The sequence below is a fragment of the Neurospora tetraspora genome (genome assembly GCF_033439725.1).
Source record: "Neurospora tetraspora strain CBS 560.94 chromosome Unknown B0H65scaffold_6, whole genome shotgun sequence".
NCBI lineage: Eukaryota > Fungi > Ascomycota > Sordariomycetes > Sordariales > Sordariaceae > Neurospora > Neurospora tetraspora.
The window spans coordinates 1,351,797-1,374,745 of NW_026944388.1; the positions used below are offsets into that span (position 1 = coordinate 1,351,797).

Sequence of the window (22,949 nt, forward strand, 5' to 3'; positions counted from 1 at the left end):
CTACCGCTTCAAAGTCTTCTGCTTCTCCGCATTAGTAGCCACATTCCTTCCCTCCACCAACAATCCCTTCCTCCTGCGCACACTATCCATATACCTCTTGGCCACATTCTCCCTGTCGCCAAACTCGCCCAGATCTTCCAAGTCGTCCTCGGTGAAGGGCACCCAGAAGGGATCCTCGTCCAGAATCTCGTACCCGGTGAAAATCAGCTGCGGCTGCGCGGCGCCCGAGGTGCGCTTGCGCATGTCGTCGGCGAACCCGAACGACTCGGCCACGGGCAGTAGGGCCTGAATCGTGAAAAAGGGCGTGCCCTCGTTCATGGCTTCGGATTGCACGCGCCCCCGGCGGCGGGTGAGCACGTCGTAGACGCGGCCTAGGACTTCGGCTTTTGGGGGTTAGTATGAGTACATAGGGTGTGGAGGACTAAATGATGAAACAAAAGACTTACTGCTTGCTTGAATTTCGCACGAGTACATGGCCAACATCAACCTTGGCGACCAGTCCAAGAAACCCTTGTGGATCGACTGCTGCACCGTCTTGATGACCTCGCCCGTCAAGCGACCGATCCTGTCGCGGGCCGAGGAGGCCTCGTCGTCCTCCGTCTGCGCCACAAGGACCTCCTCCACGAAGACGGCGATGCCCTGCACGGGCTCGTTGCAGAGCGGCCCTTGCTGCGTGGCCAGCTGGAAGCCGTACATGATCTTATCGCTGAAGTGGGCTGGGTGCAGCTTCTCGTCGCCCGTGGGCGCCTGGTTGCGGATCTTGTCGGCCGAGAAGGCCTTGCTGAAGAGCTGGTCCTTGGTGGCGTCGACGAGGATGTTGGCGCCCGTTCTCTTGGGTCCGAAGGAGGCGATGCGGTCGATCACGTCCTTCCAGACCTCCTTGTCTTTGATGCCCTCGAGCTGAGCCTCGAGCTGCTTCTTGAGTTCCTCGGGCGTGAGGGTGGTGGTGGCTTGGGAGACTTCCTCGTCTTCTTCGATCTTGACGTCCGACGGGGTGCCGTTCTCCAAGGTGGCTTCCACAGAGGGCGACTCGGCGCCGTCCTCGACACCAGCCGCCTTACTATCTGTGTACAGCCGCTTGATGCCGGCGGCGTTCTTCAGGAGGAATTCAGTCACGGGGGCCGGAAGGGGCCTGACGCGCAGGGTTACCGTAACTTGCTTAGAGCTCGTGACGCCAACCACTACGCCGCGACCGAGCTCCTTGTTGACAGGAGGCCGCATCTCTTCGGCACGGACAATCGTCTCCCGGTACGGCACAATGGGCGCACCGGTCTGGATCTCGCACCGCGCAAACCGCTCACGCAGATCCGTCAGGCAGCGTTCAAGATGCAACTCACCGGCGGTGGAGAGGACGTGCTCGCCGCTGGAGAAGTGCTCATACTCAGCGCAGGGATCGCTCTGGACAAGGAGGTGAAGACCCTGAATCATCTTGTCCAGGTCATAGGGGTTGACAGGCTCAAGAGCGACACGGACAATGGGACGGCCAGCCAGGTTGGCGATACCAGCCAAGTTGACCGAGCCCTCGAGCTGGCTGCAGAGGGTTCCGGACTTGAGAAGGCCGCTGCCTTCCAGACCACGAATACCGAACACAACACCAGCTGGTACGGAGGGAAGCGCCTCGAGATTGCGACCCATGAGCATGTAGAGGGCGGTAACCGTCACCTTCTTCGGGACTGGTTGAGCGTAGGGGTCCGCGGGGGAGAACTTGGGAGGTAGGACGTAGATCTCGTCGCCAACGGACAGAGTGCCCGAGTAGATGCGGGCGAAACCGATGAGATGTTCCGCTTCGACCGGCTTCTCCTCGAGTTCCGGCACGGCGTTGTCGATCAGGGAAGTGCTGGTGAAGGCGTTGGCAAGATCGTTCATGTCGGGGTCACCATCAGCACCTCCTTGAGCACGGATGACTTCGGCACGCTTCTTTCTCGCCAGCTCGCGAGCCTCTTCGGGGCTGAGCGGTCCGCGGCGCTTGTTCTCCGGCAGTTCGCTCTCAGGTACGGATACCATCTTGCTGACGTATGCAACCATTGGCTCAGATGGACCCTTTTTGAATGAGACCATGGCATCTTTGACTTTGGGATCGATGTGGTCCGCACCAGGTACGCTTGCGAGAAGATCTGGGAGACGGTCTGCTTGAGCTGCTTTGGGCGAGGGCAATGACTCCACCACTGAGACGAGCAAAGCCGTAGAGAGAGGCAACCAGGAAGCAAATACCGTGTTAAGGAGGAGCTTGGGATCCCTGGAGCGGAGAATGTGAGGCGGAACAGTGAGGTTCAAAGACTTGGTGATCTTCTCCAGAAGAGCGGGATCGCCCTTGCCAGAGTCACCGCCAACGGTAGCTTGGTAAACAGCCCAAATAGGCTCCAACACCAACTGAACGAAGATGGGCTTCAGAGGCCTGCCCTTGAGATGCTTAGGTCCAAGTACCTTTTTGGTCTTGGGATCCATGTAGAAGTTGCCCCAGAGAACCTTTTCCAGCAAGCCGCGCTTGATACCGAGCTTCTTCTCGTACATGCCGGCAAACTGACGAACAGTAAAAGCCCAGCCATCGATGGCACTGCCGAAAATAACGTTGTTCTTCTCTGGTGCAAAGTAGAGCTCCTCGTCGTCCTTTTCCTGGAACTGAAGCTCACCGGAGTCGGGCTGGCCGGCAGCTATTTGAGCCTCCTTGGCCGCAGCAGCAGCCACTCTTTCCTCCATTCGGTCACGCCAGTTTAGATCCTCTTCCATGCGCTCACCTTGGAAGAAGCTTCCAAGAACAGCGTTAACTTGCTCGAGAATTTTGCTGAGGTGGATATAAGCCTCGCCCGGGGTCATCTTCAACTCGGTAACTAAACGGTCGATCTTGTTGATAACAAGAAGGGGCTTGAGCTTCTCGGTCCATGCTTGGCGCAAAACGGTTACTGTCTGACTGCAGACGCCTTCGACAGCATCAACCAAAACAACGGCACCATCACAAAGACGAGAAGCCGTGGACACTTCGCTGCTGAAATCGATATGTCCGGGAGAGTCGATCAGGTTGATTAGGTACTCCTTGGCCTCGGGAGTAGCATCAGGAGCCGACCTCCTCAGCATGGAGAAGTATAGTGAGATGGCCGAAGACTCCATGGTGATGCCTCTTTGCTGTTCATCTGGTCGGGAATCGAGATATCGAATCTTGCCGGCGAGTTTTGGCGAGATGATGCCATTGGTGGCGAGAAGGGCATCTGTGAGTGATGTTTTTCCATGGTCCTAGAAGATGAAGTGTAAGTCTTTGCAACGACAGAAACACGGACGCCAAATTTGTTGTCTGGGTAAAAGGAATACTTACAACGTGGGCCAGGATACAAATCTGTATATTATTTGGTTAGCTTGATGTCCTCGAAGTCTTGCTGGATCTTACATGGGATGCATATCACATGCAGCTTAACTTACATTCCTCACGTCGTCAGCATTTTGCTGGAGCTTGGCCAGCTTTTCTGGCTGGACGACAGGCATGATGATAATTCACAGTCGATAAACTTCTTTCGGGTGGATGGTATTTCTGTTTGGTGTCGGGCCTGCCGTGAAGTGCAGTCAGTGGTTTAGGTGTTGTGGTTTTATTGGGTGAGTCTGATAGAGGTGGTTGAAGTTATCGCTGATTAATATGGGTATGGGTAAAAAGATGGAGGCGTCTTGGAAGTCGATCTAGGCAACTTTTTTGGCGGGGCAACTTTGAGAAGTCAAGGGAAGAAAAAGCTGGAGCCGGACAACCTGGGAAGAGAACCTGAGCCAAGATGCACTTGTATTGAAGGAGGAGCATATATATTTTCTGCAAGGTTTGAAGCTACGCTTAACTCATGTCCGTAGTCCTTCAGCATGGGATGAAGCCGAGAAGTACATGACCATCCTTCTTCACGCCGATAATGCCCGTTGCGCGGTGCTTGACTTTAAAAGTTGACTTTGAAATGATTCATTCTGAATGCGAAGAAGGCAATTTGATGGCATCGGATTGGACATCAACCTTGATGGACTGGTTCCAGTTGCCCCTCAGTGCCTGCCACCTGTCTGACCTGCTATTCCACTTTGAGCTTGATAGTTGAATGAGATATTCCTCCACTCGAACGTCTATCATACAAGGCGAGTACTACCCCGATAAAAGCATGAGATTGGCGCTTCTTTGTTCGCCAGACAGCACCAGGCCAAACCCTAAAAGTGCATACACTCCGCTTTTGTGTCAAAAATCCCAACGGAAAAGGAAACAACCTAGCGCGGGCCCGCCCCTCACAATGCTAGCAAACTGGGTGAAAGAAGCCCACGGCGGGCCACACTGCAAAAAATTGAGCCCCGCCAAGCAAAGTCCTGTCGATTCGCTTCGGGCCACTCTTCGCGACCACAGACACCACCGACCTCACCCACACCACCAACCACTCCGGACCCCCGACCCCGTAGTGATCTCTTCTCGACCCGGACGCGACGTCGGATTATCCTTTCCCGAGTCCTCCTCTCTTCCATTATAGCCCATCATGAGCGCCTTCCAGCAAGCGCAAGCGCCCGCCCGCGCCATCGACCCCGATTCGGACGTCGAGGAGGAGGCCCTCGTCAACGACTACAAGGAGCAGGTCCAGTATGAGGAGGATGATGCCGAGTCCACCCAGCTCTCCCTCGCCGCCCAGACCGACGACATCCAGTCGCGCCTCGCCGCTGCCGCCCAGCCCCTCGACTACTCTGCCGGTCTTGAGGTCAAGTTCTCGAGCTACGATTCCTACTGCAGCTTGTTCCACTTCATTTTGAACTCCGAGGGCCCCGTCGACCTCGAGCCCCCCTCTGTTAGTCTACCTCCGCTTGCGTCATGATAATTGATACCCTGGGGTCATGGTTTCATGGGATAGCCATGTGCTGACACATGTTTTCTTCCTCTTATTAGTACTACTGGGCTTGGGATGTCATCGATGAGTTCATCTACCAGTTCAACTCGTTCTCTTCGTACAGAGCTCGTATCGCCCGCCAAGGTAACAATGAGGAGGAGATCACCATGCTCCGCGAGAACCCCAACACCTGGGGCTGCTACAGCGTCCTCAACGTCCTCTACTCCCTGATCCAGAAGTCGCAGATCACCGAGCAGTTGGCCGCCATGAAGCGCAACGAGGATCCCGCGGCCGTCGCCGGCGAGTATGGTTCCAAGAACCTCTACAAGATGCTTGGATACTTCTCCATCATCGGTCTGCTCCGCGTCCACACCCTTCTCGGTGACTTCAGCCTCGCCCTCAAGACCCTCGACGACATCGAGCTCAACAAGAAGGCCATGTTCGCCCGCGTCATGGCTGCCCATTTCACCACCTACTACTATGTCGGTTTCTCCTACATGATGATGCGCCGCTATGCCGATGCCATCCGCATGTTCAGCCACATCCTGGTCTACGTTTCTCGCACCAAGAACTTCCAGAAGAACGCCCAGTACGACTCCATCACCAAGAAGAACGACCAGATGTACGCCCTCATCGCCATCTGCGTTGCCTTCCAGCCCACCCGTCTGGATGACACCATCCACACCGCCCTCCGCGAGAAGTACGGCGACCAGCTCCTCAAGCTCCAGCGCGGTGGCCCCGAGGCCCTCCCCATCTACGAGGAGCTCTTCCGCACCGCCTGCCCCAAGTTCATCTCCCCCGTCCCCCCCAACTTCGACGAGCCCGAGGCCAACATCGACCCCATCGAGCACCACCTTTCCGTCTTCATGGACGAGGTCAAGACCAACATGTTCAACCCCACCATCAAGTCTTACCTCCGCCTCTACACCACCATGGACCTCAAGAAGCTCGCCGGTTTCCTCGAGGTCAAGCCTGAGGAGCTCCGTGGCTGGCTCATGGTCAACAAACAGCGCACCAAGCAGCTGCGCTGGACCGACGGTGGCCTTCTGGAGGGTGAGCTTGTTAACGTCAGCGATCTCGACTATGCTCTCCAGGGTGTAAGTAATCCCCGTGCTGGCGCGGTGAAAACCGTGTCAGAGACTGGCAAGTGTGAATTCAGTGCTAACAGTATTCTGCAGGACCTCATTCACATCTCCGAGGCCAAGGTCGGCCGTAAGTTGGTTGACTGGTACCTCCGCAACCTTTCGCGCACCTATGCTTGAATGGGTTTCTAAGCGCTGCTGGGACGGGAATGCGCTGCTGGGGCGGAGATTCGTCTCTTTCTCATCGTCTTTGTCATTTTTGTAATTGGCGGGAGTATCAGGGGCTACGCAGGTCTTTGTCAGCAGCATTTGCATTAGGCGTCAATGGGATTGGTCTATTCCAAGGAGAATCTCAGGGAGGGTGGGAGGTCGGCAAACACAAAAGCAATCCATCTGGCAACAAGAGGAGAGAATCAGGAACTGCCCATGGTAATGGGAGGGTGCTGTGCTGGGACCTGGCCCCAGGAAAAGGTACCGGTCCTGCCAAAAAGTCGAGACGGTATTTCCCCCAACATCGAACCAGGCTCTGTCCCCTAGGTTAGGGCCTGTGGAGAGTCAAAGATGGAACCGCATAGATACCGCAATCACCGCCGCGGCTGGCACGCCGCGTAGGTTAGCTCCTCTTGTTGCACCCACATCGGTCTATTGGGGGTGTTGATACGCAGTTTGGAAATGCGTACTTTACTACACTACCAGTTAGTACGTACGTTAACACAATGGGGTAGGAAAAACAAAGCGATATTTAGAAAGGGTTCACTTTTTTTTTTGCCAAGCGCGAGAGTTGTTCATGGCTGTTTTCTATACCATCTAGAGAGGTACCTTAGCTACAAAAGACCAGGAGAAGCGTCCGTTTGATCAGTTGTAACCTTACCATCTTTACATCTAACGTTGGATTGAAACATCCGGAGGAGAAAAACGTTCGTTTGACCAGTGCCGGAGGCCTCCGAGTAGAGTCCATGGTTGAGGGATCAAGAGGCTCTTTCAATGGCCAAGACAAGACCAAGAACAAGAAGACAGCCAAGTGATACGACATTGACAGCAGGGCTGAGATCGATAGTATGTATCTGCATATCCAAGACGGCAACCACGGCACCATTTGACAAGACGTAGGAAAAAAGATATCGCCAAGGCCGCAAAACCCGATGACACACCCACTGACCCGCCCAAGCTAACGCAACTTGACAGCCTCCGACGACACCCTTAACCGTCCATCGTACATTACAGCACATATCATGATCCATGGATGCTTGGCTTGCGTTTTGAACGACGGGAGGCCTCCCGGAGCCTCTCTGTTCGACTTTAATGAAGACGAGGTGGATACCTACTGGATCACAACTCTCGGTCCGACGTCTGGAAATTTTTACGATGATGAAGACGAAGAAGAAGAGGTCAACGTTGGGGTATAATACGAAGGTAGGTGAATGGTGTAGGTCGACTTTCTTAGGTTCGCTGTTCTGGCCAATTTTTACATGAATATACCCAGGCAGTCAAGAACTTGAAGAGCAGGAGTGTAGGCACTCTTGGTACTACTCTACCTCTAGGTGTGTATGTGATATATCATTGTCTGCCTTCTTGCTCGGCAGTTGTGGTGACAACGAGATATGGAAAGCGAGGAAGACTAAGCGTGCACGAAATCTTTGTGTAGGACCTCTTTGGGGCTGTTTATGGTGTTGCCCTATGTATGTGTCTCTTCTTCTTATGGGATAGGCTTAATGTGAGTACTCGGACGAGTGAGTAATCGATTTCTTTACATATGAGGAGTGTATTGAGTGTGTGTGGTTGGACTTTCTTCTGCGATCTTAATCTTGTACCGGTAGGAAACGTCCAGGCATCTATCGTGTAACATATCGATAGCCAAGCCAACTTGGCCGTGGTCTTTCTATCTGCATGTGAAATGGACCTTCTACGGTGAGATAGGTCAATTCTGTTGTACCACTTTCATCATCCAACTTCCCTGTATATCGAATACTTACTCATCTTCTCGGAATGAGACGTATGTACATAGTAGTTCAACTCAAAATGTAACATTCAATGCAGGACTCACCTTTTGATCTGCGGCGTTTGGTAGGATTCCGGCAGCGGCCGTCTTTGACAATCTTCACTGGACAATCCCCCTCCCATCTCCCATCGGGCACATCCTTCCGTGACATTCCTTCAGCATCCCAAAGCGTCGTTCCAGGTTCCAGGCCCCCCAATCACTCTATTGACAGGGCTTCCCCAGGCAAGGCTCCCTAATAAAGCCGGCCGGTGCATTGCTGCGGTTGACCGCTCGCTCAGCTTACTCACAGCAGACGGGCAGGACGGGCAGGGCGGGCAGCGATACCCCACTGATTAGCGACTTGGCGGACAGGTGTCAAAACCTCGTCGTTGCCCCTGTTGTAAGGGCTCTCAAGGGCCGTGCCAGGGTTTTTCTTTGTGACCATCTTGGGCCTGAACGACATTCGATGGGCTCGTGGAGGAGCGAGGAAGCCTGCTTGTAGGAGGGAAGAATGCTGTGTGTCACGATCCTATGTGAAATGTGTCTGTTGCTGTTGGCGAAGGGGTGTTCAGTCGGAATACAACCCACTCATGTTCCATGCGCATTTAGTGACCCTGTAGCCTAGGCGCCTGCCGGAGGAGGGTCGATAGCCTGGGGCCCTGGGCGAAGTGAATGAATACCTAAACCTTCCCTCGACCGTAAGACGGCCACCCATCTTGAGGTCACCGGTAACACCAGGGCGAGGCGGGCTATCACAGGTTCATGCCGTGGTTGGCAATGCCAAGCACTAGTTTCTTGAATCACAGAGAAAGCTTGACCTGTCGTGTCTCGCCGTACAAGCACACGGTAGCATTGGTTCTCTGTGAGTAAGCCGACGTCGTCGTTAAGACGTTCCCCGGACGGTAGAGCGAGCAGGGGGAGGAGTAAGAAAAAAGCTGTATGTCTGGACCGTGAGATCTGGGGAAAAAAGACCTCTTGTAAGTGAATCTCTTCGCTACAATGGTCGGCAATCGAAGCAAGTCAACACCCGACATCGAGACCACTGGCGGAAAGGAGAAAAAGACGGACTAAGAATTCCAGAAATCGTTAGCTTGGTAGGGCAGTGGGGAGGTTGCAATCGTACTGCTCAATACCGAGCACGAGGAAGCAATTTGGCGCAGACCGACTAAAAAAGGGAGCTATTCGGTAGTAGGAGTAGCGTAGGACCGGCCGTAGCCCGTAGGAAGCTGTCACCAGTCAACAGTCCACGGGCAGTCCATCCACAGGGCAGTTTGCTCCAGTCCGACAAAGCAGAGGATCCGTCATTCGTCATTCGCATTCGGTCAGTGTCCGCCGCCGGCTCGTTCCCCTGCAGAGTGGACGGTACCTGCCAGTCTTTACCCACCAAAGCCCACTCGAAAGGGTCGCCAAGACAAAAGGAGAAAAATCGAAGCATGTTAGCATGAGACAGCCGAACGGACTCCAGTCGCTCCAGTCACAAGGAGTCTGGGCCACTGGGGAAGCTCGACTCCAGCTTGGGCGGTGATATTTAAATCACTGGCGTTGCCAACCACGCTCGGGCTTGTCTCGCCCAAAGGCACGCTTCCGTTCCAGGTTTTCTCCCAGGGGCATTTTGCATAGAGAGAGGTAGCCTGACGTGTGTTGGTTTCTGAATCCGTCTCTGCCACAGTCTCGGGCCAGCAACAGAGCAACGCCAAGCAGCGGAATGCAGAGCCCTTGGTTCCCTTGAAAGCTTGGATTCGACAGATGACGCTATAGCCAGACACGCTCACACGGTACCTAATACATACATACACGCACGCATTCACACACATACCTACCTCTACATCTACCTACTTCTACACTTAACACCCCCCCGGCCGGCACTGGCACCTTCCACCTCCCATCCCGCCTTCGTCCCGTCTTTCACCTCTACCTCGAATCACCTCGACATCCAGGGAGCTATCTTTACTACTTATCAAGATAGCCGCAATCTACCTTACCACATACCTCATTACGGGCAGAGCTGGTCTGCTCGTACTACCTACCCCTGCGCATTCCATACCTAAAATCAGGCGAGATTCCATCCGATATCAGGACCTCCTCCGATCACCCACGTGGACGTGGGCACTTCGACTCATCTCCTCCTGCCGCGACGACTCTTCACATCTTTACAGCAACAGCCTTCAGCCTTGCCAACCATCCCCGCGCGCCACCCAGTCCAGGCAAACATTATCGTCAACACTTCCAGCACTTGCGGGTTTCACCTCAAATCCCAACCTTTCAGCTTCTCTCCCTTGTTCACGACACGGCCGTATATACTCGCTAGACCCAACGCTGACGGCGTTGTTTCCGACCCCTATCGCCTGGAAGCTGCGTGAACGGACCTTTCACGCCAGCTTCTCCCGAGCATCTCGCGATCCCCAATCCACCTCCGATGCTGGTTGAAGCCAGATAACCCTTGCTGGCCTCCCCCTCGAGGCCGATCAGTCGCCCGGATAATAGGCTTTGGACTCGTTATCCCTTGACCCATCATCGTGCCCCCAATCACCACCATCACCGCGATGGCAAAGAGCCTCCCCGACATGGTGGAGCTGATATCATCACCCTCGGCCGTGAAGAGCCCCGACTCGGATGTGTCACCTAGGACCCAGAACTCTTCGAAGCCCAGGGACTATTTCTCGCCGCAAGCAAAGGCGCATTCCAGCGACTCGGAAAACCAGACCCCCGCGGTCGATTACCGAGCAGCAACCACTTCTCCTACCAGCGGAACCAGCGCCTCCAGGCGCGCCAGCATCGTCTCCCCTCTTTCCCTGGCCGATAGCTTTCAGGATGAGTCTCGGCGGACGTCACAGAGCGGCGGAAGCAGCAGCGACCGCCCTCCTGTCGGATCTAGAAAATCCTCCGCCGTTTCCATATCCTTCCAGGCTCCGCGCCATCCCGCACTGCCGCAGGGCAAGCCCCGAAAGACCGACAACAGACGGCTGCGAGCGTCATCACCTTCCCCCGTGAGGTAAGTTCTTTCTCGGAAAGTTGTTTGTCTCTGGCCTTATATCCATCTGTATCACCCGCCCCGCCCAAACCCGTTCGATGTGCGGCCCCAGTGGTGCCTTTTTCTAACGGGGATAGCCTGTGCTTGACTCGTTCTCCATCCCTGGCGTGGTTTTAAGCTTTTTTCCCACGGTCCGTCGTGACGTCGTGGGCTTCCCCCATCTCGCGGACCCTGTCATGTCCTGCTCCCATTTTCAGCCATGATCAATCGGCACTCCAGCTGGCTGTGCTTCGCAAAGAGTCATATGTCGTGGCAGCATTGGATTATGTCACAAGCGCAACATGGTGAAGTCTCATGCGGTCGACATGTTTGCGCCGCATTTGGGATCGTCGTCTTGTTTGCGTCTGGGCTGAGGGAAACAGTGAGACCTCGAATCATGACGAGTGTGGTGCCACTGGAGAGCGCAGTGCGGGATTACATCAACCGCCCAGACAGCTGAGCAATGAACATCTCGCGGGAACTGGACCCGCATCACGCCAAAAAAAAGCTCAGGCTCAGGCCCGGCGGCCGTTCTGGCCTCCCTCCATCAGAAGACCCCATTCGCCCGCGGTCCGCTTAGCTTGCACCCCGCTACCCCACCGGGTTCTGCTCGGGCGCCGGTCGAGGTTACCGTTTCCAGCACCTCTACGGGTGCCAAGGGCAGCCAAAGGGGGCTCCCTCCGTGACCCCTCCTCTGGGCTCTTTGGGGGAGCTAGGGAGCTCTGGGCCGGGCGATGGGCGGTGTCTCGTGGGAATTTTGCGCTCATGCAGTACTCTGGTGGGGGATGACGGGCAAGTCGAGACCCTTCAAATCTGCACATCCACATGCGCATCCCGTCATGATGCTCTGTTCCCCTTTCGATCATCCACGCATTGCTCCCCGGCATCATTTTTGAACTTTTGATACCTCTATCTCAAGAAGTTCGGGATTTGTCCCAGCACATGGCCAAGCTGCTACATTACCCATCTGCAGTCGTTACTTCTTCTTCTCTGCTTCTTTTAATGCCATCACGCACAATTTGCTTCTAATTCCACTCGCAACACATCTCATCCCCTTACACTTCAGCTTGCCACCTGCAGAGTTGCCGTCGCTTTTGGTGTCATGTCGTCGCTAACAAAGAATTCCAATGCGGCCCCCAGGTTCCGACAACACGTTGGTTTTGACAACCTACCCGCCGGCGATTCGACCAAGAACAACACGTCCTCCTTCACACTCCATGTTAAACATCAGGGGTACCAGCCATCTCGAAGGTCTCGTACCTTTATGGTGGGCGTGGACGAGCATGCCTATTCCGATTATGCGCTGGTCTGGCTGCTAAACAACATGGTCGACGATGGAGACCAGGTAGTATGTGTGCGCGTCATTGAGAATCCAATCCGCCCAGGGGAGAAATCCTACCAGGAGGAAGCGAGGAAGCTGTTGCAAACCATTCAATCCAAGAACGAGCAGAATAGGGCTATCAGCATTATTCTCGAGTGGGCCGTTGGAAAACTGCATTCTACTTTCCAGAAATTGGTACGTCTTCTTTCTGACCACTGGCCCGGTCCGTCTTTCTTTTACTGACAGACGAGCATCAATGTAGCTTCATCTCCACCAACCCTCGATGCTCGTTGTCGGCACAAAGGGCAGGTCTCTTGGCGGAATCCAGGGCCTGATGAACACGCGCAACTCCTTCTCAAAATACTGCCTCCAGTACAGCCCTGTCCCCGTGGTCGTTGTTCGACCAGACGACAAGCGACTTAAAAAGAAGGAGAAACGTACCCACGATCCGAACCGACAGAGCTATGCTGCCATGCTGGCGTACAACGACGGAAAACACGAAGCCGACGGTGACGCAAGCAGTCTTTACGAGATGGAAAAGAATATTTCTCCGGACGAGGAGGCACACCGAGTGGCTGCCGCGATTGGGTTACCAGCAGCGTTCGATCCCACCATCAAACCGTACGAGCCTAACAAGCCTCGCTACCGACGAACATCTCCGCCCTCTGCTCCTTCTCCCACAGCAGCCGGGACAACCTTCGTTTCTCCGTCACAGACGGCGCAAGCGAACGAAAGTGGCGACGAAGATACGGGCGAGGAGGAAGATGAGTACGAGATTGAGGCGGTTTCGGGCGGCCAACTTCTAGCTGCAGATGAACGGAAGAAATTGGCACTTGAGAGAGAACAAAAGAAGCGACTCCACGCTATGGAAGTAGGAGAAGCCGCTGCCCTGCTCAAGTCAGGGCAGTCAGGGAAATCAAGGGATTCGGACGACGAGGATGAATGAGGAGGACGATACCCAGGGGCGAACAGGCGACAAGACCAAACAATGAGGACGGGTCTTTCGAACTGTGAAGGAAGCGACGGAGGATAACTGAGACACGAACAAGGGGAATCTTCCCAGATGATACCAGCCTAGTTTGCAGCGCTGCTGGATTTCGACCACGGTATTATTTCGGCGCCTGTCAGGCATTCAGCATAAATCAGCCAGTATCGTTATCATAGGCACTCGAGGTGCTCAGATGGCCCCTTTCACGGAGGTTTACAACAACAGTGAGCATGTGAAAAGGTCCTCTTTTCTATACCGGACCGTTAAGAGTCAGAGATATGTCCTTAGACTGCATGGAGCCGGAGTATAAGGAAAACGATAATGTCGAACTCTCGACCTGCTATTATTTTGGACCTGGAACAAGGTGTCTTTGGAATCGCAGTAGTTGTAATGGGCAGAGGCCACAGAGCTTTTGCCGAGTAATCATCAGCTTAGCCAAAATAAATCTCCACACAATATTCACCACTTGTTCCCTTCCGTGTAAAGAAACCTCTTACTCTTTGACCGTGATGATCTCCAACATGAAACTTGGATCCAATGTTAAGGAAAATGAGATCTGATCTTGATGTGGGGGCGGGCGCACCGCTCGTGGAGAGACTCCAATTGCCGTTCAACGGTGGGGGTGTGGGGAAAGATACAAGCTGTAAGCGGTGCCGTTTGCGGGCGTGCAAAGAACCGGCAAATAGGGGGTGCACCCCGCTGTCTCATTTTGAAGCCGGGGAAAACTGGGGTGGTGCCTGGCTGCGTTTTAGCGCATGTACCTTTCTGTAGGTAATTCGTCATCTATGGATCCCTTTTCAAACGTCACAGTAACTATCGACCAACCTCAACACAGCTGAGGCAACTGCTTATCCTAAACCAACCCGACGAGTAGCGAGACTCGAGGGACAAAACACCTATTCAACTCCGGCTTGGACCTCGACGACTAAATTGCAAAACAAGCTGAAACACACAAACACACGATGCCGACCGAGCCTGGCATCGACCTCTGGATCCGCTTTGCGACTACGGCTACTTACTCATAAAGGCGATCGAGAAACATCTGGCGACCGCAAGAGAGGAGGAAAATAACGAGAGGAAGTTTGCGACAAGCTCCAGGTTACATATCGGAGTTTAGCATCCCAACATCACCATCTATACATACCGACCGCAGTTCCAATGTCCTGCGGCGTCGACTCCTGCGGAGCGCCCATTCCGGCCTCGCCCATCAGCACCCTATTCTCCCTTTCGCCATTCATCGCTACCTTTGCCATTGTCAGCTCGGTAGTAGCCGGCAAGGTATTCCCGAAGCTCTCCCGCGTACAAGACGACCGTGATGATGGCGAAGGCCACTACCTGCCCCCGTCAGCACCTCCAAGTCTCCAACAAGCGCACGCCGAGCGCGGGGCCCGATCGATGCGCCGCCGAGTAGCCGCCATGACCTTCTCCGCTACCATAGGCCTGGCCGCCGTGCTCGGAGAGCTCATCCTGGCCGAGATCTCGGACCTCGTCAGTGCTCACGCCCGCGCTGTTGCCCTGCGGTTCACGGTGCCGACACTCCTCTTCATGCTCGTGGTCCTCATACCGTTCCTTGAGCTACAGTCTGTCGTTTCTAGCCTGGCAACCTTCCAGCGCACAGCAAAGGGGCGTGTACCACGTATCGCCTGGACCCTACAACTCCTCGGCTTCAGCGCCTGGCTCTTCCTCTTCTGGTCTCTAGGCAAGGCGGTGCCCCGTCCCGACGGGACCGAGTACCTGTGGGGGATAGCCAGCAGCGACGGGGCCGGGTTCGACAGCACCGCGCTGACCATCGGACGGGCCGAGGCCAAAGCCGAGTCGGTAGGCGACGTTCTCGTAGGCGGTAGGCTCGCCCGCGCGTGCCTGGAGCGCATCGGCGTGATCGGCATCCTGCTCATGGCTTTGCTCTCCGGCTTCGCCAGCGTCTCGAGCCCATGGCACACCTTCGCCGACAACCGGGCCTTCCGCAAGCGGCCCATCACCGACACAGACATTACGCGAAAACAAGCTGGGCTCGATGCCACGAGCGAGATGCTAGCCACCAAGCGACATCGTCTGCGCTCTCTCCAGGACAAACTAGCCCGGCGGGCCGAAGCTTCCAGCCACAACACTATGGGCAACGGCAACAGCAACAGCACTCTAGTCGGCAAAATGATCGGCTCCCTCAAGGGCATAGCCACCGGCTCCTCAGCAGAAGCAGCCGAGATCAAGTCCCTTCAAATGGAAATCTCCGGGCTCGAAACAATGGAATCCAACCTCTCCTCCTCGCTCTCCATTTTACGGTCTCGCCAAGCCGCCCACGCCCGCGACGGCACCCCTCTCGGCCGTCTTTTATCGCTACCCTCCTACATCTTCAGCCTCTACTGCATCTACCGCGTGCTAGCCACCACTCTCACCACTCTCCGCCGAAACCACTACTCCTTCCTCTCCCTCCTCTTCTTTTCCTCCTCCACCACTCCCTCAGGCTCTTTTACAGGCTCTACGGGAGGAGGAAGCACATTCTCCTCCACCGACCCCATAAACCGCTTCCTCTCCCTCCTCGCCAAGCACTGGGACCCCAAACTCGACCAGGTCGCCTGGGCGCGCCAAATCTCCTTTTTGCTCTCCGGAGTCATCCTGTTAGGATCCGCCAACTCGGTCATCGTCACCTTCCGCATCTTCGCCAAGTGGATGCCAGGTCTACTGTACCAAGCGCAGGCCAACCTGGCCCTGTTGACGGCCCAGATCGCGGCCACGTACGTGATCAGCTCGGCGCTGTTGTTGCGGAGTAATTTGCCGCGGGAGGTGGGGAGGAGTGTGGGGGATGCGCTGGAGAGCGCGTTGGAGCCGGGGTTTGTTGATCGCTGGTTTGAAAGTTGGTTTCTTTTTGCCAGCGCATTGACGGCGTTGGGGATTTGGGTGGGGAGCAAGATGGGTGCTGGGACGTATAATTCTCCAGGGGGAGGAGGGGGTTGGTCGGGGTTAGATGAGTGGGAGGAGTTTGGAGGGGAGGAGATGGGTGTTGGGGCTAAGAGGTCGTGATTATCATGTGCAGTGATGAAGTGTAATGGGTATATTTTCTATTGTTGTATGGGAGATAATGGTGTAAAAGGTACTCCGGGTCATTGGGGGGCGTTGGAGGAGTATTTTGACTGTATTCGTTTATTTGGTGTTGAAAGGATGGTTTATATACACTTCTGGTTGAGCGTACAGTCCAATACTGGTTTGTTTGTTAGCTCGAGACCTCTGGTCAACTTTCCTAGGCGTTTATATATCTATTTGATCCGTTTCGTTCCATAACCAAAGTGTAATTTTACCTTGCATATACTATTTTGGAAATTTGATGTGCTATATTGAATTTTATTAATGCCTTTCCGATCCGTACCTAGCTATTCATTTAATCTTTGTGGGGTTTGGGACAATTCTGGATAGATCTCGTCCAGTATACCAGGAGTACCAAGCTAACAAACAAACCAGCATTATATTGTATACCATGTATCGCTTGACTACGCTACCAAGTCGTAGTCCACAAGACAAGCACATCAACCTCACAAAAGCTACCGTTGATTTTCTTCCTTTGTTTCAAGTACTTACCTAATGTTGAGCGATCGTGCTATACTCTACCGCAAAATCTCCATTGTGTGTAAAAGGCGGCATATGCTACTTTTCGATACCTTCCTCCAACGAATACATTCTTCTTCCTTCAAAGGATAGAGTAGAAAGACCATCTTCTTGTTCTCGCCATGCTTCACTTGGTACATTCCGCTTACATCGCATAACCGTAAAGACTACACAACGTGGTCAACATTACACATTATCATCATTGCAGATAACACCTAATGCTTCACATCCTCAACTGAAATCCCAACCGATACCATCATTCCCATAACTCGCGGCCCTTATCTACAACAATAGATACAACGCCCCAAGGAACAGAGTGTTAAAGGCAGCTCTAAATCCCGACATGGAGAGCCTCTGCTGACCACTTATAACACCAAAAGGAAGGTCAAAAGGGCTCCCGCCGCCGCCCCTAATAGGAGGATTTCCGACAATGGTCTGGACCGAGCTTGTGATTGAAGATGTGCTGATCACGGCATCACTTGTTGTCCCTAGGGGTGATTCTGAGGTTGCTGAGACTGGTGTGGTCGTAGACACAGACTCCAACTCTGAGGTCACGGTCGGTTCGGGGGCATTGGGCGCTTTTCCACCCGCCGAGGGCGCAGGACCTTCAGACGTTGTTGACTCGACAGGCTTCTCGGTTGTCGATGTTCTCATGGTATGTGTTGGATAAGCCTTAGGTGTAGTTGTCATCTCTGGCTGAACCGAGGACAGTGTCAATGTTGTACCCTCGGATGTGAAAGAAGTGGGTATGGTCTGAGGCTCGTCCGGGCACAAGAAGTCGAGGAGCTGGTCTCCCAATGCCATTGCGAGAAGCGAGTTTGCCGGGGCGGTGTCGTCAGGGCAAGAGAGTTGGAGGAGATCCTCAATGCGGAGGACGCCCTGCGCACAACTCCTTGAGCACTTGTTTCCGTTGAAGTCATCCGAGTCGCAGCCTTGAAGTGGTCTTCTGTAGGTGAGCAGGCAGTTGCGAGAGATTGACAGGGAGGTGATGGGTTGGATGTCGTCGAGTGTTATAGCGGCAGAGGCCGTTATTAAGACCATGATGAACAGGGCAAGCCACTGCAGAGGCTTAGCAGCTCGTGGAGTTGCCATTGGTGACTGTGTTGCGTGGTGAGAGTTTCGAGCTGGTTGTTGTGTGACTGATCGTGGGAATGAACTGGTAGTGGGTAACGGCAAATGGATCGAGTTCAAGCTTCGCGTCCAGGCAATTGCGATTGCCAATTCGTCAGGGTTTTTTTTTCCTCAACTGGAGATTAGACTATAGGGCGACGAAGACTCGGTTGTGGCAGAATTTGAGGGCTGGGTGATGCAGAAGTCGAATGGGGTGCGAGTGATGCGATCAGTTCCTGGTGACATTTTGCCAATGGTTAGTATTCTCGGGTAATTGCTCCCGGTATCCAACCATAGCTGCACGGGAAAGCCTATGGGAGGAATACTCACCTGTCTACACGTCCTTTCTTTCCGTTCCTGACTCCCCTCAGTCAATATCCCGAGGAGGGAGATAATTCGTCACCGAGTGGTATGTCGCCGCAGGATCCGAGATTCGACAAGAATAGGGCAGCGGAAGAATTGGTAACCGGTGGCCTTTCGCCGTACAAAGTGTGTTTGTAAAGGAAATCCGAGTGGGAACCAGCCTGTCGGCTCAACTGATGTGACTGTGAGGCTAGTGCGGCGAGGTCATACGCAAGATAGGGATCAAAACCTTCGAGAGAACGGGCAGGTGATGATAAGGTTGGAAAGGCGAATGAGTGGAACAAACTGACGAAGATTCACTGAACGTCTGGCGAATCGTATGACGGCATGCGTTGTTTCAAGGGGACCGCATAATCAGAAGGAGATGGGAAGTAGCGGAGGAGGGAAGGAGGGAAAAGGAAAAGAGGTGAAAGCGCAAACGGAAAGTGCAAGCAGAAGAGATGGAAGGAGCTTCAATCTCAACTCGGCTCGACTCGGTATTTGTGTCATAACTTGATACTAACAGTCCAACTAAAAGCAAAAAAATCAGAAAGAGCATTGGGAACTCGGCTGGAGTGCACTCACGAGGACCTCTTGAGCTGTGAGCATAGGTTACCATTAGCCATTGGAATCTTCAACTACCTAGGTTGGGGATATATCACTTGGACTAGTAGATACAAAGCACCAAGGCTTGGTCATGCAGACTTGTGAATTTCACGAAGAATCCTGCTTCATGATCCACCGCCAGAGTTTACTTTTCAACTCCATCACGCATAACAAGCGCTTCATCCATCCAACAACATCTCAAACCATCACCGAAAGAAGAAGAAGGAGGAAGAGAAGGTGTACAGAACAAAGGAAATTCGCGTCAGTTTTGACATTCGATGGTAATAATGATACTGAGAAAGGTATATAAGGAATCGCAGATCCTCTGAACTCCCGCCGAGGTTGAAACTTTTTTCCGGTTGGGCACTTGTTGCAAGATGTCGCCCATTTCCTTTAATCGAACACAGATGATATCCACCTGACGTACCCATCAACCCTTCCCTGACGCCGTCTCTCAGACGCCTGGCCGAACGAGCTTGAGCAATTTCGAAATCCCACCGTTTATAAGTGGAAAGAAAATAGACAACATGACAAAGGAAAGGGAGAAAAGGGGAGCGAAAGAATCGAGCATACAGAGTCGTAAAAGCATGAGTCCCTCTCCAGTCACGCTCAAGGTAGGCAGGACGGCCTTCGCCGGGGTCTTTAAGGAACAATAACAAGAGCAGGATGAGAGGTTCAAACAGCGCCCCTCAACCTCTGCTTGCGAGCCAGCCAGTCACCGAGCATATTGTCAAGTTGCTGTATGAATGTCACATTAGAAACGGCACACTCTTGAAAAGGTCAGGTGAACATGTAAACTTACCGTCGTGATTTCCGCCAACTTGGCATTCTGCTCTTTGAACAAGGAGCCGGCAATTGGGTGATCTGGCCCAACAGGTTCAATATCCGACTTGTCATAGACCACAACAAGCATATCCCGAATCTCAGATCCCGAGTCGAAGAAGGCACGAAGACTGGCATCATTCCAGGTGGGCGTACTAGCCGAAACTGGTGAAGGAGGAGCAATGTCCTTATCATCCGCTCCATCATCTTCATGCTCAACCAATTCCGGTGACGGCGTAAGTCGTTCTGAGGATCGATCCTCTTGGCTGGATGAGTCAGCCATCAGAGGAGGTGTCGGCGAAGTCCGGTGATCAGCTTGAACAGGTGAAACATGTACAGGAGACTCGGACAAGCGCTCAGCGTGCTGCTGATGTGACGGCGCCACACTAGAAGCCGCAGGCTGTGCGGTAGCGAAAGGGTTGCGAGAAGCTGGTGCAGACCGCTCTTGCTGCCTCTGGGGTTCTTGGGCTGTTGCTGGTAGCTCTTGTGCAGGACCCGTGTTGTCATCTTCATCAGAATCGAAATCCATCTCTGAGCGGGGTTGAGGTTGGGTAAGCTGCTGAGCCCCGGCATCCCGAGATTGACCCACGCTCTCTTGCTTCCTGGAAGATTCTGGTGACTGTTCCCTATTCCCTCTTTGCTCTTGCGGGCTTCCTTCTGTCATATCGTTTGGTTCCGGTTCGACCAGGCGCATTGTAGAAGGAGGAGTGTTTGAGACATTGTTGATCCTTCCAGCAGACATGTAGTTTGACGCATCCATACTGGTATCCTTGAGTATTCCAGCAATGGGCTTCGCGTTGGTGGGTTGTGACTTTTGCAACTTGCTTGGATTTCGTTGCGGGGCTGGTGCACTCTCCGGCGATGACAGAATATTCCGCTCGTCCTCCTCATGTTCCCTTTCGTGGCCGTCGGCATCCTGGGGCGACTTTCCGTGGGTCTCATCATCTTCCTGTCCTTTCCTCTTGTCTTTTCGGGAGAAGAAGCTTCGAATTGCACTAGGCTTCTTTGAGTTCTCCTTCTCCTTCCTTTTCTTGTCATCTTTGCTGGTCGGGCTGTCTTTCTCGAGCTTATCCAAGCTTGGACGCTGCTTCGACTGGACTGAATCACTGGACGTCCTCGTGGCGGAATCGTCGCGGAGAAGATTAGGAGTAAGGGTGATCTTCTTGGTTTCAACATCGTCCTTGAAGAAGGAGTCCCGGACATTTCCGTCGCTGGACTTCTTAGGTCCTTCGCTCGGTTTCGACTCGAAGATTTCTTCGCTGTTTCGAATCCCAGATCGACCTGCGCTGTCTTCACCCGTTTTCGTTTGTAGTGGCCTGGGCTTTAGAGGTTCAACCTTTGCTGTCTCGTCCTCGGGGTCCGTGTCAGGTTCTATTTGCTGAACATTCGACTGCTGCGTTTTCTGTGCCTGTTGCTGCTGACCGAAATATTCTGCGTCTAGATCTTCTTCTTCCGTAGAGTAATCAATATCAGAGTAATCAACGTATGTAGGAGCAGCGAACTGGACGGTCTTTCGCTTCGTTCGTTTCATCGCAGACATTATGGCGTTTCGAGGCTTGTCAGCTTGATCCCCAAGCATAGTGGCGGATAGCTAGGCACTGTTAGCACATAGATTCTGGTTTGCGAAGACACTAGAGGGTTGGTCCTACGTCAATGTTTCGGTGTTTGTTCAAACGTGCCAATCTCTCTGTTGGCGTCTCGATATGTTCGGCGGGCAGGTAGCCTACAAAACAGATCAGATTAGACTATTTCAACCGAAGCTCGTTGACCACCCAGGGAAGACATACCGATGCTGCTGTCTTTCACGACGCGCACTAGCCACCAGTAGCTGTTGCTGTCGTCGAGCAAAACCATGGTGTCGCCTTTTGTCGCGTTGGCTTGCCCTTCGACAGTAGCGACAAAGGTGTGGAGGGCGTAAACAAACTCGAAATCGATGTCCTCTGTATCTTGTAAGCACTCTCCACCCCAGCCCGATTCGAGGAAGTCTGCATCGTGAACGCGTGAAAAGTCGCCATCATCATCTGTGTCGGACTCGTATGGTACCGTCAACCTAGGACTGTCGCTTTCCGACCCTGAACCTTTCACTGACGTTCGAATTGCTGCCGCTCCTGACGTATTCTCCGTTGACGCAACGGCGCTGAATTTGCTGCCATTCAGCCTAGACGAGTATTCCGAAAGCAACCAGCGGGAGTTCTAGTCCTCTTCTCGTGGCTCGGTCGTAGGCTCTTTGTCGCTTACACGCATCTCCTCCTCTAAAAAGGCGTACGCTTCGGCTCCTGGGGTCGGACCACCCGTTAGGTCGAAGTTCCCATACTTACCCTCATGATGATGATGGCGACGAAGGGTGCTGGGGGAGCTCTCGCCTATGGCTTGGGTCGCACGACCAGGAGATAAGTAGTCAGGACGGTTGAGGTACGGAGAAGAAGACCTCGGGTCGCTGACTGGAGACGAAGCCAACGAACTTTCGGGTGAGCCTCGTGGGAGGGTAAGACCGTCGCAACTGTGTGGCGGCAAGAGTGGAAGAGTAAAGGAGGACCCACCGTCTTCTATCGAAGGCGAGCTGGAGATCTTGTCCATTCCATCATCGTCGTCATCAATCTCGTTATCGCCGTCGAGGTCCCCATCATCAATGTCGGAATGCCCGCCATTCTGCGCAATGGCCAAGGCATCCTGGTGCGAGCGCGAAGCCATGTTGTTTCCACCGCCGTTATAGAGTTGATTTTGTAGGTTGTCGTGAGCCTGGCCAACGCCGGTTTCGTGATCGTGTGCGTAGTGATGGAGGCCACCAGCCTCGCCTCCGGACCAAGAGACTCGGGGGCTATGAATCGCTTCCTCAGCCGCCTCTGCTGCAACTTCACGAAGGGTCTCAGCCTGGTGCGGAGCCAGGGGTCCGTGGTTATATGTCGAGCTATGGTAGGCTTGAGTAGAGTGCGCGCCGCGGCCTTGGAGGTCGATCGTGTCTGGAGGGAATAGGAGAATTAGTGTCTAGAGAAGATGGATAAGGTATGTATGCAACCAAGAAGAGTGTAGGTCTGAGAAGAAACGCGAGGCCCTTGCAGCCACGAGAAGCCAGGGCCTGGCCAGTTTGCGACTAGCCCAGGGGACGGGGGTGTGTGTGAGCGAGATGAAGAGAACGGGGCATACCGGCACGAATAATCTCGGGTCTTGTCATGTTGATGCAAGCGGCTCTGTAACCGCCCCTTCAATAGTTGCACGTTGATTCTTGGCAAGCTCACAACAGTGGCTTGGGCCCGGGTGGCTCACGATATG

General features: G+C 53.7%; 7 protein-coding genes across 7 annotated transcripts; 4 read left to right on the forward strand and 3 right to left on the reverse strand.

Moving 5' to 3' along the window:
• On the reverse strand, nt 1–3,474 carry B0H65DRAFT_430167 (P-loop containing nucleoside triphosphate hydrolase protein; the record flags this gene model as incomplete). Its single annotated transcript, XM_062824864.1, has 4 exons — nt 1–383; nt 447–3,228; nt 3,308–3,328; nt 3,412–3,474. 4 exons carry the CDS (start codon nt 3,472–3,474, stop codon nt 1–3), a joined length of 3,249 nt encoding a protein of 1,082 aa, XP_062679301.1.
• A 1,007-nt stretch (nt 3,475–4,481) lies between these two features.
• On the forward strand, nt 4,482–6,085 carry B0H65DRAFT_431049 (translation initiation factor 3 complex subunit L; the record flags this gene model as incomplete). The annotated part of the gene is made up of 3 exons (XM_062824923.1): nt 4,482–4,784; nt 4,883–5,920; nt 6,002–6,085. The coding sequence occupies 3 exons, from the start codon at nt 4,482–4,484 to the stop codon at nt 6,083–6,085; spliced, it is 1,425 nt and encodes a 474-aa protein (XP_062679302.1).
• Nucleotides 6,086–10,426: 4,341 nt separating this feature from the next.
• B0H65DRAFT_431582 (uncharacterized protein) lies at nt 10,427–11,202 on the forward strand (the record flags this gene model as incomplete). The annotated part of the gene is made up of 2 exons (XM_062824950.1): nt 10,427–10,875; nt 11,112–11,202. 2 exons carry the CDS (start codon nt 10,427–10,429, stop codon nt 11,200–11,202), a joined length of 540 nt encoding a protein of 179 aa, XP_062679303.1.
• Nucleotides 11,203–11,995: 793 nt separating this feature from the next.
• On the forward strand, nt 11,996–13,160 carry B0H65DRAFT_510510 (uncharacterized protein; the record flags this gene model as incomplete). Its single annotated transcript, XM_062828405.1, has 2 exons — nt 11,996–12,409; nt 12,477–13,160. 2 exons carry the CDS (start codon nt 11,996–11,998, stop codon nt 13,158–13,160), a joined length of 1,098 nt encoding a protein of 365 aa, XP_062679304.1.
• Nucleotides 13,161–13,975: 815 nt separating this feature from the next.
• Nucleotides 13,976–16,503, forward strand: B0H65DRAFT_472110 (Abscisic acid G-protein coupled receptor-domain-containing protein). The gene has a single exon (XM_062827132.1). It carries the CDS (start codon nt 14,361–14,363, stop codon nt 16,218–16,220), a length of 1,860 nt encoding a protein of 619 aa, XP_062679305.1. The 5' UTR covers nt 13,976–14,360; the 3' UTR covers nt 16,221–16,503.
• A 309-nt stretch (nt 16,504–16,812) lies between these two features.
• On the reverse strand, nt 16,813–18,297 carry B0H65DRAFT_256769 (uncharacterized protein). The gene is made up of 2 exons (XM_062822562.1): nt 18,240–18,297; nt 16,813–18,145 (listed from the first exon to the last, which is right to left on the reverse strand). Exon 2 carries the CDS (start codon nt 17,889–17,891, stop codon nt 17,082–17,084), a length of 810 nt encoding a protein of 269 aa, XP_062679306.1. The 5' UTR covers nt 17,892–18,145; nt 18,240–18,297; the 3' UTR covers nt 16,813–17,081.
• Nucleotides 18,298–19,532: 1,235 nt separating this feature from the next.
• Nucleotides 19,533–22,851, reverse strand: B0H65DRAFT_510513 (uncharacterized protein; the record flags this gene model as incomplete). The annotated part of the gene is made up of 6 exons (XM_062828406.1): nt 19,533–19,595; nt 19,660–21,270; nt 21,329–21,402; nt 21,467–21,872; nt 21,918–22,639; nt 22,824–22,851. The coding sequence occupies 6 exons, from the start codon at nt 22,849–22,851 to the stop codon at nt 19,533–19,535; spliced, it is 2,904 nt and encodes a 967-aa protein (XP_062679307.1).
• Nucleotides 22,852–22,949: the final 98 nt, after the last annotated feature.

What these genes read in the sequence shown, in the direction of transcription:
- B0H65DRAFT_472110 (XM_062827132.1), top strand. Translation starts at nt 14,361, where the DNA reads ATGTCCTGCGGCGTCGACTCCTGCGGAGCGCCCATTCCGGCCTCGCCC.
- B0H65DRAFT_256769 (XM_062822562.1), bottom strand. Translation starts at nt 17,891, where the DNA reads ATGGCAACTCCACGAGCTGCTAAGCCTCTGCAGTGGCTTGCCCTGTTC.